We start from the raw sequence: 13,805 nt of genomic DNA, 5'->3' as shown, positions 1-13,805 counted from the left end.
ATCACTAATCTGTTTGTTGACTTTTGTAGTCCTCAAGTGTTCTGGAGTATCCACAACCATAGTATACTTATCTTTCTTCTTTTCGTAGTCCTTTTTGTATTCAACCTGGTGATTGGGAAAGAGTGTATGTTAACCACATAAACCAAGACAAAACATCTTCAGGAGATACGTTTATATTCACACATAAAATTGCAAAATCCTTCCACCAAAGCCAATGAAAGTGGAACATGCACAATGAGCTAAACTTTGCAAATCCCCTATTTGCCTAAGAGGCTGACCATCAATTTATGTGATTAATTTTATGTTTATTTCACTGAGTGTAAAAGCTTCACTTCTATCCTAAATCTCCAGGGTAGAGCTAAAAAAGCAATCTTGGCAAATCAGTGATTTTAAAATTCATAACTGGACAATATCATATTCATCAGAATGGAGAGAAATTTAAAACATCTTACACAACAGAAGACAAAAGCATCCACTGAATATATCACAATGCCAGACTATTTTAAAGACTTTGGTAGCAGAATTTGTATCTTCATAATTTCTTAAAGATCATCTTTCCCTACGCAGTACTCTAAACCTGTTTTCACAGAATTCAGTGAGAACAGTCTTTACACTAAGAACGGTAATTCATTGTAGACAGCCTGAGGGCATGTGGAAGAGGTTAGAACACATTTTTAAAAAACAAACTTTCATGCTCTATTTTGCATCAGAAAATAAAACCATGCTTTTGAAACAGGACTATGACAGACAAAATATAAAAAATTATATACAAACAACAAATCATAACATGAAGTCAACTCAGATGAACATGCAGGTCAGAGTGCTTTTTTTTTTTCTCTTCACACATACTCAAACTTACCTGCAAGGAGTTTTTAATGAGACAATAGAAATCCACAGAAAAATTGAACAAAAATGTCTAATAAAGACCTTCAATACCTTACTACTGAAGAATTTTATTAACTGTGCTAATAGTAATGAAGAAGAACACTTCTCTCCCTCTCATGTAATTGTTTTTTACTGTTGCATTTCCAGTTCATAATTTAAATCTTATATGCTGGTTTCATCTGGCCCCATCAGGAATAATTTTTACCATTGAAAAGAGTAAGGTTACTGCTAGCAGCTGTGATTTCAGAGCAGAAATAAATATGTATCAGTTATTTAATAAGCCACATTTTCATCCAACGGTTACAACCAAAATATATATGCTGGAATCCAGATTAAATAAAGGTAGAATATGGAAAATAAATTCTTTACAATAATATCAGAGTCATTACAGGCTTTCTTTTACATCACCAGAAATAGAAATATGTTAGGCTCTTTGTTCTGTATGAATAAGTAGATGAATCATACTCACTTTCTACCTTCTCATTCTTATGCGAACTGGCAATTGGAGAGAGTGTTTTTTCTACATGAGGACTGCTTTGCTTACCCTTGCTTAAAAGCAGTATGTGGAGAAAGAAATTGATGAAAACATGATCTACTACAGACTTGTAGTAAATCACTTACTTAAGAGCACTTAGAAAGTCAGACATGACTGTTACCCTATCTAGGCACAATCTGACACCATTCTCAGGCAGAGTGGTAGGTAAATGTTGTAATCTCGCCAAATTACTTCATCATGTGCATACTGAATTAAGGGACTTGTGTTATGAGGGGTGGTCAGTCCAAGAAATGGTGGCCGAATGAGAATTTGGTTAGGAAAATATCAAGAACAGTTAACATACAATATCTTAAATGTATGGAAAATTGCTCTTTATGTAAATCTGTGAAATATTATATAGAAGTATATATAACAATTATTTATAATAAAAGGAGAAAATGGAGGCAAGATCAGCCTGAGTGAAGTCAAAGTTACAGTAAATATTGTTTCAGATATTCTGTTTTCAAAAATATTTTATCATGGCCAGTATTAAGCACATCGACAAAATTTTGGAGTCCGATATCCATAGAGATGTAGAGAACCCCCAGGCATTAAATATTAGAAGTCCAAGCAGCTAAACTGTATATATAATGTCTCCTACAGCAGCAGCTCTTCATATTACCTGGCTCCATAAGTATGTGTTGTAGAGTGCTGTCAGCATATCTGGCCTCAGAATTTCATTACATCCATGTTGCAGGAGCATCTTGGCAAAGGATTTATATACTTTCTGTTCATGCAAATGGCAACGAAGCACAAAAGAGACTTGTGAACACCATAAACAAAACACAGCTCTAGATCCCAGACACTTTGAGAGTGGAGAGATTTAGGCAAGGTACCATATGTATTCATTTGGATGTGCATACAACTTACATCTATGTAATTAAGAATGTCAAGCATATATATTAAAAAATTCACATACTACGCCATTAAGGAAATTGCAAAAATGTTTTCTTGGGAGGTAAAAGTAAATTATAGATTAAGATGAGGGCACTCAAAAGCCAAATAAGTCACCATTGTTTTATCTAGAAATGTGTAAGAAGGTAATGTTTGTAAAAGTCATTAAAAGAGAGGTAATAAAAAATAAATGCATGGTGCTGCATTTTTTTAAAACCCCTCCAATGACTTCACAAGGCATTAGGTTTCTGATGTCAATTGATGCACAATATATGAAAGTACATACAGTAGAGATTAGCTCACTCAAAAAGTAATAATTCTTTTTGGGTGGCAAAACAAAGATTTTCTGATCAACTGAACTAAAACGTCGCAACATCACAGGTGAAACCTATGATATTGCCAGCTACAGACATTTCACGCAGACAGAGTAGCTGTGAGTGAACCAGGCACTTTCTGTCAGCATCAGCTAGTGCTCCTACAGTACCTGACTGCTCAGTGTAGTCCCCCACTTGGCCAGGAGGTTCCTAGGATCATCCACAATAACGCTGTACCTATCTTTGAGCTTCTCATAGGCAGCTTTATATAATTTCTGCTCAGAATAGCATAATACAGTGTAACAAATTAAAAGAGAGTGACGACACAAAGAGATCATAGTTCTAACCATTGAAACCTCTTTACACTGACTATTTAAAGGCTGGGATTGAAGTTCATATCCAAAAGAGAAGAATATAATAAACAACAAACACAGTGAGAAAATATTTCCAAATAGTGTATATGCATTTTTAAATTTTCACTGGAAGGCCTAATCTACAATTTAAGGATGCCTAGATTCTATCCCTGCCACTCTTCAATAAGCCATTTTATGACTTTTACTTTTTTAATGAAAAATAACTGCAGAAGCAACTCTGTATGCAACTAGATTCTTGATTGAAGTAGAAAGAGAACATGAGATGCAAGGGTAAAATACAATGTTATGTTATCATCAGGTATTTTGTAAGCAAAAACTATAATCCCTCATCACAAAAACCACCACTTACATTACAGAAGACATTTAGGCAAGTTCATTTCAAAGTATGGAGCCCTTGTCGCTAAAATTTTACTCATTTATGTCTCTCATATTAAATTTTTCCTTATGTGGTTTACCAAACAATAAGAAGACTAAATACAAACCATCTTCCACAACAAATTCTGGTTCACTTCTTATCAAATTGAGCATGAAATTATAGCAATGGTACTGGAATGGTATCTGTTGTGAAACAGTTTTTCTGACCTAGAACATGTAATACCGTAATACATTTACTGACAGGTAAGGATTGTAACATTATGTCTGGTGAAAAAGGATTAAATATGACAGTCTAAATATATGCTGCTTTAACAAAAAGCATCAGAGTCCACTGTGGTATGACAACTCTAAGTTGATGAGAATTCACCTAGAGCACAGTGCTTTTCAATGGGCTTTGTCCTGTGGGTGTACAGCACTATGTCTAGCAACCCATTGGTGATTTTAATCTTAAACCCAGGGGCATTCATTACCACCCTTCGCTACTATGTTGTGTTCGTTGTTTCTTTAGCACTATAGGAGAAAAGCAAGAAAAAGTAAGTAGCAGAGTGGGAGAATTCAAGGCGAAAATATCTGAAACAGCTATGATAACTTCAGACATAATACTATCTTCCTAACACCAATGAAGATTTTTTTCAGTGTTTCAGGAAAGCAATTGTGATTCTCTCTATATCTTTTTCACAAGACAATCAACAATCAGTGTTACTAAGGAAGCAGCATTATTTAAGTTAGTGTTTATTTACCAGTCAGCAAAGGAGAAGTTTCTTCGCAATGAAAAGTAACGGAACAGAGGTCAGGATTTCTTCTTTTAGGTACTGTAAACCTGCCCTGTCCTAATACTCAAACAGGAACAACCTTGTCTTTCATGATTTTAGCCTGACCCCAAGACATCTTTAAGGCTGAATATATTTGGATTTATTTACAATTTCATAAGGAAGATCAGCCTACAACTGGGTGTTAACATACACACACTTACTACTTCAGTATGAGACTACAGAAATTGAACACTTACCCCATTCATCAACTGAGTTGCATGTTTAAAATGCATGTTAATTGGAGAGTCAGCTACATACTTAAACTGAGACTTGGTCTTCTCAAATCTCTCCTTGTATTTACACTGGAGAAAAAAACCCACACACAAAAAATCATTCCAATGTTAACCCAAAGAAGGGTAAGGTAATGAAAACATATGATTTTAGAAACAATCTGCAGCAAAATCATGGTAGAACTATTGCATATGTGCATTTCACACATCTACAAACAAAAATAGTTGTAAATATAGTAGTTTGCAGGATGGAACTATCACATTAAGAAAGCAATGGAAATTTGAGATCTTCAACATTTTAATGCTAGCCTTTGAACCACTAGAAAAAATACTATGGGGCTGATATCTTTGCATGGAACAGTGGGGACAAGTAAAAGATCATTTTGCCTCTGTTTTCTTTTATAGTAAGAACTGAAATTTTAGTTGCTATATATTAAGTTCTACCATGAGATATTCATATTTGTCTAAGTCAGAATTGGTTTCTCCTGCAAAAAATTTACATATAATATAAGCAAATGTAAAAAAATACTTTAGCAACAATTCAGACTGTTTTACTTACCCCACTGTAGAGCACCTTATTTTTTTCTGCCAGAGCAAAACTTGGAGTATCCCATGCATAACAGCCAATGCCTCTGATCCATGATAAGTCTTCCTTGTATTTAACCTTTAGAAAAGAAGTAAAAGGATCAGTTTTAAGCAGCACCAAGTGGTAGCTGATCAACGCTGAAATGGCACCTCAACACAAGGTGTAGCAAACAGAGCTACAGCCATTATTATTCCGTTATAAAATATGTTACTGTTACTCATACTTTTCTGATGGACTCAGATTATTCACATACCTAATCTACCATTAGCTATTGGAGTTTCTGTGTGAATTAAAAACATTTATCCTTGTGCAATTACGGGGTTATTGTATATGTACAGATATGTACAATTAAATGTTGTTTTAGGGTTAACAAACAAATCTAAGCAAATGCAACTGAAATGAATTAAGACTGTCCTGTTAATTTCAAAGGGAGAACAACTGCAATTTTAGCCATCTGATTTGCTCTGTCATTTCACAGATCTGCCAGGTGAAAGGTGATTTAAATCACTTTAAATACTTCAGTTGCTTTCCCTTTCTCAAGAAATAAGATTTGGTTTTCATTTTGGAAACCTACTTAGAGCTTTCAACCTCTCACATCAAGGAACTATTTGAACTCACATCACTAATAGCATCCGTGACTGCACGATGATGGAAATGCTCCGGACGGTCTGGGATTGATCTCCAGATTCCTAATTGACTCATATAATTTTCCTTATATTTCACCTGCAAAGAAAATTGAAGAATAAATTAAAACAATTTGAGAACACAACACTCCAAACCATGCAGTTTCAAGACATTCCTTTTTCTGAAAAATCAGAACTAAAACAGTGTAAATGAGATTTATTTGTATTCACCTTTGTAACACCAAAGGCAATCAAGTATATAGCCTTCCAGTGAAGGAAAGAAGTTAATATTAATGGTGCTGATCATATTTTTCTAATTATTTGGCACACTTAGGTACAGCAATAGCATAAATGGCATATTCTGGGTTATTAAATGACAAACATTAGTTAGGAATGAAAATGTTGTATACATACACTGCTAATGTCATCAGTGACCTTTCGATGATAGACAATATCCAAAGCATCTTTCACTGTGTGGTATTTGCCCTTAGTATTCTCAAAGGTTTCTTTGTAGCGCAGCTGGTAAGAAAAATAACATATAAAAGAATATACTATATTTATCTGTCAGGAAATGTTTTAGTTAAATTTCCTACCTCTTAGGAATGACATCCAGGGATATGTTGCTGTCCAACATCCTGAGAAAGGATGCCCTGAGAAGCTGCAATTACCTACTATCAATTGCAATTTGACTGAGACTTATGGTGAAAATTCGAGAGAAAAGCAGTTGGTGCATCTAAAGCAACATTTCATCCTATTCACTTTCAGACTGAATGTTAAAGAAAAAACAGCCACATATCACAGGACTACTCTCCAGAACAGCACAAGTGCTACTTTTGGCATAAAAAACCTACTTATCCCTTCTTCCATGTCCTGACCTAGAAGAAAGCAGGAAGATCATTCCAGTCTTAGGAGAAAGACTTTCTCAGAGGAGAAACTTAGATGTGCAAAAGAACTGGAATCCTCCTTTGCAGTATTTAAAAATAATTCTTGAGAAAGCAGTAAGAATAATCACTAGAACAAAACACCAGCTCAGCACATAGCCTTTCAGGATACAAGATGCAATCGGAAATACATAGCAAAGATCTCACAAATGAGTAGAGTACTCTTAGCCATTGCCTGAAATCACAAATAACCATTCCACGCTTGAAGGAAAAATCAATTTCACCTTAATAACCTTATGTGCAGCAGCTCAGATAATTTTTCTCTCTAATCTAAATTGAAAAATGAGCACATTCTCAGTGACATGCAAGTTTACTTCTAACAGAAAACTGAGATGAAAATACCTGATAAAAGGTATTCTATCCTGGCTCTAGCATCAATCATTTCACTCCAGTCTGCACTATTTGGAGATTTCATGTGTAATCAAATTGCTTTAAGTCTATTTTTAATTTGTTGTAAGGCCACAATTCAGTTCAATGGAAAGTGAAAATTAATTATAATAAGTGAAAAAAGCATTACAGTGATATCAAGTAAAAACATAATAATCTCCTTAATATCAAATGAAATGTGCATGCAAATGAGGAGACCTAGTTTATGACCCACACTGAGATATTCTATGCTTTGCATGTTTGTTTCCTATTGATCCTTTTTCTATTCTTTTCATAAAGAAATGAAGAAAAAGCAGCAGTGAAAGTGTTCATGGACTACATACATCACTGGCATTCAGGTATGCTCTCTTGGCTCTGATCAAGACTGGTGTGTCAGGGACAGGCGTGTATTTGTCCTTCATCTTCTCATACTGGGTTTTATACTTTTTCTAAAAGAGACAGCAAAAGGGAAAAGTTATACTTTTAGTCTTAAAACCATTTAATAATCTGGTACTATGTTAATGTGCAGGGGTGCTACATAGACTGCATAAAGTCATTCTTGCAAAGCACTTCTGTCAAAACTTCGGGAAAAAGCTCAGCTGTTCAGCTCTTTCTAGGTCTTCCTGGTCTCGCAGCCAGTGTACCTCAGATTCTGCAAGCAAGCACTTAGATACAGGTATCTTATAAAATACTAAAACATTTTAATATCTTTCCATATCTTACAAAATACTAAAACAAAAACTACATAAACATACTTGAAAAAGTGTATTCTTTTGCCACAACTTAAAAAGGAAGAACTTAAGCATAAGAGACAGAAAACTAAATGAAGGGTAAGCAGATTTGAGCCTTGCAACTATCACTAAAATTAGAAATAAAACTTCTTCTAAACAGTTCAGCATTGTGGTACCAAACAATAAAACCCAACTACCTTACCTCACTGACCATGTCCTTTACATGCCTAGCATGTGTAAAGGCTGGAGTCTGACCACCAGCATGATGATGAGGTCTCTCTTTTGTGGCAAGTTCCACATACAAGTACTGCAGCAAGAAGAAAACACTTAAAAAAATATACATTTCAAGTAAGTTTTACTTTACCTCTCTGAAAAATGACTGTAAATTCACAATGTGTACACAATGACACAATTTACCCCAGGAAAAAAATAATGTGCCCTTTCCTCTTCCATATTATCTCAGTTCATATTCTTGATATTCTGTAACTGCCAGTAACATGCTCACATACCAAGAAATCAAATGCATGTGACATTAATGACCTTTCTGCCCTACATCCAGATCTAGCTTTAGAAAAAAGCATCCATAAAGTCTGTTTTACTATGGTAGGTATCTTCATTTTGTTCTGCAAATTTAAAAACTCCACAAAATTTATAGCTCATTATAATATAATTATAGTAACTCAAATAATGAACTACTATATGAATAAAGAAATTATGATGAATAAAGGTAGATGGATAAAAATGTTTATTCCTCTGATGAAGTTAGAGTTTCAGAGAATTTGAACAGAACTGTACAACAGAATTGTACCAGGGTTCAATGTTCTATTTCAGATGGACAAATCTGAACATGTTCATTACACAGATATGGTCAACGTGAAAATTCATAGCCACTTAAAAATGAGCAACAGTCACTTTAAACATCCTCTCTAGGAAGTCTACATTGTTTTGAAATGGCCTGGAAAGATTTTGTTGTACTTTAAGAGTATATTAAGAGGGATACCCCGATTGATTTTTTTATCAGTACAAATTTTTCACCTGGCTCTGTATTTTTTGTCCTTGCTTGGCTCTTAAGAAGTCAGGTGTATCGAGGATGGAAGTGTATTTTGTCTTCAGCTCCTTGCCTGCAGCTCTGTAAACCAACTGGAAGAAGATAGGTCCATGAATTATCTCTTCTGTTACATATGTTCATTTAGCAGCTGAACAATCACAGCTTTGCAATTATAACATCTCATGTATTTCAGAAAAACCCCTCAGTGAGAGGGTCTGTGCTCAATTATAGCTAACAAAGATATGTAAAAATAATACAGAACTTACTTCACTCAAGTGGGTTTTTAGTTCCTGAACCGCTCTGTATCCAGGAGTATCCAATACCACATTGTATTTAGCCCACATTTTCTTTGCGGTATCCGTGTATATATAATTAGACTGAAAAAGAAAAGTTGTATCACTTAGGAAGCTTTTGTTATTCTTGGTAGTTAAGAAAATTTTACAGTGTAACCTAGCAGTACTTTGAAACAACTAGCTAGCAGCATGGCAAGAAATTCTGTCCTAAGTTTTTACTCATTTTCATGTACTTCCTAGAAGTACATAGCCTGCATGTATATACACATGGTTCTCAGAAGAAAAATCTTACCCAAAGTTTACGCAGCTGACGAGCACGGACCATATCAGGAGTATCATACAGGAAGCAACCCAAGCCCTTCAGCCACTTCAGATCCTCTTTGTATTTATTCTATGAAGCAATTAGAAAAAGAAAAATCAAAAGTTAGCTTTTGGGATAATTTCATTAATCAGTCACTAAAAACAGTTACAAAGCAGTTGTGTATTACAGAATAGAATGCAAAAGATAGAAGCCAAATTCCACTTTCAGTATAAAGGTATTAGGCCTGTTGTATTCAAATACCAGGTATCTTAACAGAAGTTGCTTACATCACTTGTGATGTCCCCAACATAGCGGCAATGCAACACCTGAGGAGTGTATGGCAAGGAAATCAAGTGTCCCTGCATCCTAAAGAAATCTGACTTGTAGATCAGCTGAAAGACAAAGAAAAAATAGCATTTCACATGTTTGGTCATGCTGAATATTAGCAATCTCTTCTGTTTTTTTTATGTTGGAAAGACACATACATCGCTGACAGCTTCCTGTGTTGCTCTGACTTGACGGATTTCTGGTGTGTCTGGAGTGGTATGAATCTTGTCCTTGTACTTGTGGTATGTTGCCCGATACAACCTCTGTATCAAAGGAGACAGCATTCTACATGTTAAAAACTTAAAATGGCAAGCAGTTTGGCAGAGCGTAAGTATTTATCTTTTAAGAGCAGTTTTTTTGCTAGGTATTGCATAACAACTGGAGAAAAGGGAGCAAACATACTATTTTCTAATCAGGCAAAGATTTTCCACAATTGTTTTTGATAGCAGCATCTCTAATACATGGAGAATCTCAGACTCTAATACTACAAACATGTAAATACGTATGTTTAATTTTCATCCTGTCAAAGCCAATGACCAAAGAAATGAGGACATATATATAAAACCGAAAATTATTGAGACCCAATGTCATACAGATACAATAATTTTCATGCAACTTTAATCAATCAGCAGCAGATTGGTTAATAAAATTAGGCTGTGATTGATTTTATATTATGGTAACAGTTTTCCAGGATTACAGAAAGGTAGAGTTACCAAGAACCTTAAAAAGCCATACAGCCCAACTCTAAGCCTGGATCGATGATCCCTTGCCATTCTTGATGGATGTTGGTCTAAACTGCTCTTAAAAGCCTCAAAGAACAAGGACTCTACAATCTTCCCAGCCAATGTACTCTCATCATTTATATTTTGGGCACTACAAATACATATATTTACTGTACCTCATTAATGACTTGATTCACTTTCTTCACATTTTCAAACCCAACATCTTTAGGTCCCAGAGTATAGCCTTTAGCTTTCATGTGTTCATAGGCTTCTTTATATTTCAGCTACAAAATGGAAAAAGAAACAAAAATTATGGAAACTAAATTTGATTGTGTTTCTACTTACACTGCAGTTCTGATAGTAATTCATGCAGTATAAAGGGCAACATTTTTAGAGCTAAACAAGTGATATTTAGCTATATCAGAGTTAAATACACTACACCATTATTTTCACCTTTATCATGTAACCCAAGATTAATAACATTTTAAATTTCTCTTGCATCTAATAAGGTATTTGCATTTGCCTGAGGAATTTTATATTATTTATAATTGCTTCGATAATTATGGGGCTTGGTAATATTTAAATTCTGTTAAGGGAAACATTATCACTGTTGAGGCTTGAGTGCACTAATAAGATTTAGTTGCCCTGACTAGCCACATCTGGGATGTCAGGCCTTGCCTGAGCTATGTTGTAAGCGCATCTGTCTTCAGCCCCATCTCTGTCCTTGCTTCCTGGATGTACACTGGTCCTATGTTATTGGTAACTTGTCTCTAGCCCTGTCTCCTTGATTTATCTTGGACCTATGTTGTAGCTAGCTTGTCTCCAGTCTCTGCTCTGTTTCCTGCAGCTCCTGACTGGATCCGCCTGGATGGACCTTGACCCTGGTTCCCCTCCTTGTCTAGGACAGTTGATGCAACCTGTCATCAGCACCCTGCTGGGCCCACGCCATTCCAGTACAGTGGGACTTCACCCTGGATGATGAGGTCACTGCCTATGTCATGGTCATCATCAGTTCCCGGCTCAGGCATCCACATGGAACTACCCCACTCTTGTTGCCCTCTGACAAGCAATCTCCCATCTGAGAAATAACTGTCTCAAACAGTTGTGTGCTCATACAGGATGGGCGTCAAATATTCCCTTGCAACTCATGTTGTAGAAGGACTTAGTACATTACTTACATCACTGCCAATGTACTGGACATGTTTAGCATGCTGAAAGCCAGGGGTATCTGTGGGAAGGCTGTATCCGGTAGGTAGAGCATTCACACCAGCCCAGCGGTACAAATTCTGCAAGAGAAGAGTGAAAGAGTTTGTGACAACTGTGTGTAATATTTGAGAGTATTCATTAGCTGCATAGGAAATCTCTTAATTGCAATTGGCAAAAGATTTTCCCCATGTCTGCATTAAAATGCATACTCATAGCTTAAAGGAGGACATTTTCCCACTTTCATTTTACACCAGTGAAATGTAGCTTCTTTACCTGAAAAGCTAAAGACAGACATTAACTTTTACATATCAGAAACTCTATGGACCCACAAGTTTTATACTTACTTCACTCTGTATTTTGTTTGCATGATATGCCCGCTCCAAATCTACCGTTTTATCAGTAGGAATCATTTTGCCTTTAATATTGTGCATATATTCACCACGATAGACAGCCTAGAAAAAGAAAAAGTAATTAAAGGAGAGTCATAATTGTGATGTTCTCCCACAGTATGTATTGTTTGCATACATATGGGAATTTCTCCTAAAAAAACTAGATCAAAGTGTTTTGTATTCAGGCAATTAATGGTTTTAGTGATTGTGTTCTCATATCTTAATAAAGGCATAGGCAGTAAGTTGCAAATAACCAGCAATGATTAGAAGATTAAAGTAAGATTATTAAAAAATATTAAAAGTCACATTTCTAGAACTTGTGAGGTAGTGGCATATGCAATACTGGGGGTGAAAAGTGGTACAAACACTTACTTCACTTAAATTCAAGCCGCTGAGGACATTCTGGACATAGACAGGAGTGTCCATGACCACAGTGTAGTCATTCTTCATTTTTTCCGCCTTAGATTTGTACTTAATCTGCAGAAAGAAATTCAAGAGCTCTAATTAGTAAGGCTAGTAATTGTTAATTGAATTTATTATAGTATTATATTTACTATATTTACTATTTATTTTATTACTGAACTAGTCTATTAGTGAACCAGCATTTAAACACAAAGTGTATTGAAATTATGGCTGAATAAAGGAACATGGCACCTTAATAGATAACAACAGCTGATCAGTTTTATCAAGGAACATTAGGAAATGTCAATACTCAATTCATAGAACAGTCATAGGTACCATATGATAAATATCCAACATATAGAATGATACAGAAATATCATATACATGATACAGAAATTATGAGGGGACATACATTCTCAAAAACCAGGGGGGGTTATTCTCCTATTTTAACAGCTTACTCCCAAACTAATGATGTGTCATAAGATATTGAGAGGAGAAAAAGAAATAATAAAATCAACATCAAAATACTTCTTTTTAATATGAATTCTGCATAATTTCTGCTTTACTTCAAGGGTTCTGAATGAAGAATTACTGTTTTAAGTGCTTTTCTGAGAAGACAAGTATTTAAAGATATGCTTAATGCTTTCCTGAATAGGATGTAACCTGACAATGTCTACTTCTAGAGCAGCAGTTTTAATAGCCATATATGGTTATGTAATGAATACTTCAATAAAGAAGGTTATATAACATTTTCCAGATTATATCTGGAGTAGAATAAAGCTACTCCATCCTTTTAATACAACGGAGTGAAAAATAAAAAAGAAGCAAAACCCATGTATCCACTCACATCACTGCGAAGATCGTAGGCATGTTTGGCATGGAGAATTTCAGGAGTGTCCCAAACAAAGCAGCCGATGCCTTTCAGCCAGTTAAGATCATCCTTGTACAGCACCTAAGATAGGAGAGAAAAGAAGCAATCTGTAAGACTTCCACTAGGATCTAATAAAAAATTACTAAATCAGTCTGAAACACAACTGTCAAATGATGGCAAGTAAGGTTTCCACTATTTTGACTGGGGATTTTTTGTTTGTTTGTTTGAGAAACTCAAAACAATTCATTTTGGAATTTATATAGTTTTTCTTCATTGCTTCATTCTGGCCAATAAATAAAAACACCAAAGATTTTTCAAAAATACTACTTGCATATCCTACTGGGCAATGATTTACTGATAGATTGCTGTCCTACAGCTGGGCTGACCTATGAGAGGCAAGTGCATAGAAACTTCACACCACCAGGATTTCCTCAAACATCCAAAGTTCCCACACTTTATGCAACCAAATAATGAAGGACAATTTACAGACAGGGATGGCTGAACAGGTAGAACTGTAATGTTATGACCCAATGTCTACACCAATAACACTGAAATTATGCATACTAAACCACATCTCAAC

The 13,805-nt window shown here is 35.3% G+C and overlaps 1 protein-coding gene across 1 annotated transcript in view; it reads right to left on the bottom strand.

Annotated features, from left to right (window-relative positions):
- Window positions 1–13,805, bottom strand: part of NEB (nebulin) — a gene marked incomplete at both ends in the record, with an annotated part of 130,749 nt that overhangs the window by 33,929 nt on the left and 83,015 nt on the right. Inside the window, 18 exons of the mRNA XM_082001335.1 lie at window positions 1–105; window positions 2,799–2,903; window positions 4,387–4,491; window positions 4,979–5,083; window positions 5,624–5,728; window positions 6,043–6,147; window positions 7,280–7,384; window positions 7,869–7,973; window positions 8,702–8,806; window positions 8,981–9,091; window positions 9,300–9,398; window positions 9,596–9,700; window positions 9,794–9,898; window positions 10,534–10,641; window positions 11,536–11,643; window positions 11,908–12,015; window positions 12,325–12,429; window positions 13,202–13,306. Of these exons, the coding sequence (XP_081857461.1) occupies window positions 1–105; window positions 2,799–2,903; window positions 4,387–4,491; window positions 4,979–5,083; window positions 5,624–5,728; window positions 6,043–6,147; window positions 7,280–7,384; window positions 7,869–7,973; window positions 8,702–8,806; window positions 8,981–9,091; window positions 9,300–9,398; window positions 9,596–9,700; window positions 9,794–9,898; window positions 10,534–10,641; window positions 11,536–11,643; window positions 11,908–12,015; window positions 12,325–12,429; window positions 13,202–13,306 (1,899 nt within the window). The remainder of the gene's footprint in view (window positions 106–2,798; window positions 2,904–4,386; window positions 4,492–4,978; window positions 5,084–5,623; window positions 5,729–6,042; window positions 6,148–7,279; window positions 7,385–7,868; window positions 7,974–8,701; window positions 8,807–8,980; window positions 9,092–9,299; window positions 9,399–9,595; window positions 9,701–9,793; window positions 9,899–10,533; window positions 10,642–11,535; window positions 11,644–11,907; window positions 12,016–12,324; window positions 12,430–13,201; window positions 13,307–13,805) is intronic.

This window comes from Phaethon aethereus (assembly GCF_964289735.1).
Source record: "Phaethon aethereus genome assembly, chromosome: 6".
Lineage (NCBI taxonomy): Eukaryota > Metazoa > Chordata > Aves > Phaethontiformes > Phaethontidae > Phaethon > Phaethon aethereus.
The sequence above is the reverse complement of the archived record's forward strand: the minus strand, read 5'-3'. Positions and strand labels throughout refer to the sequence as shown.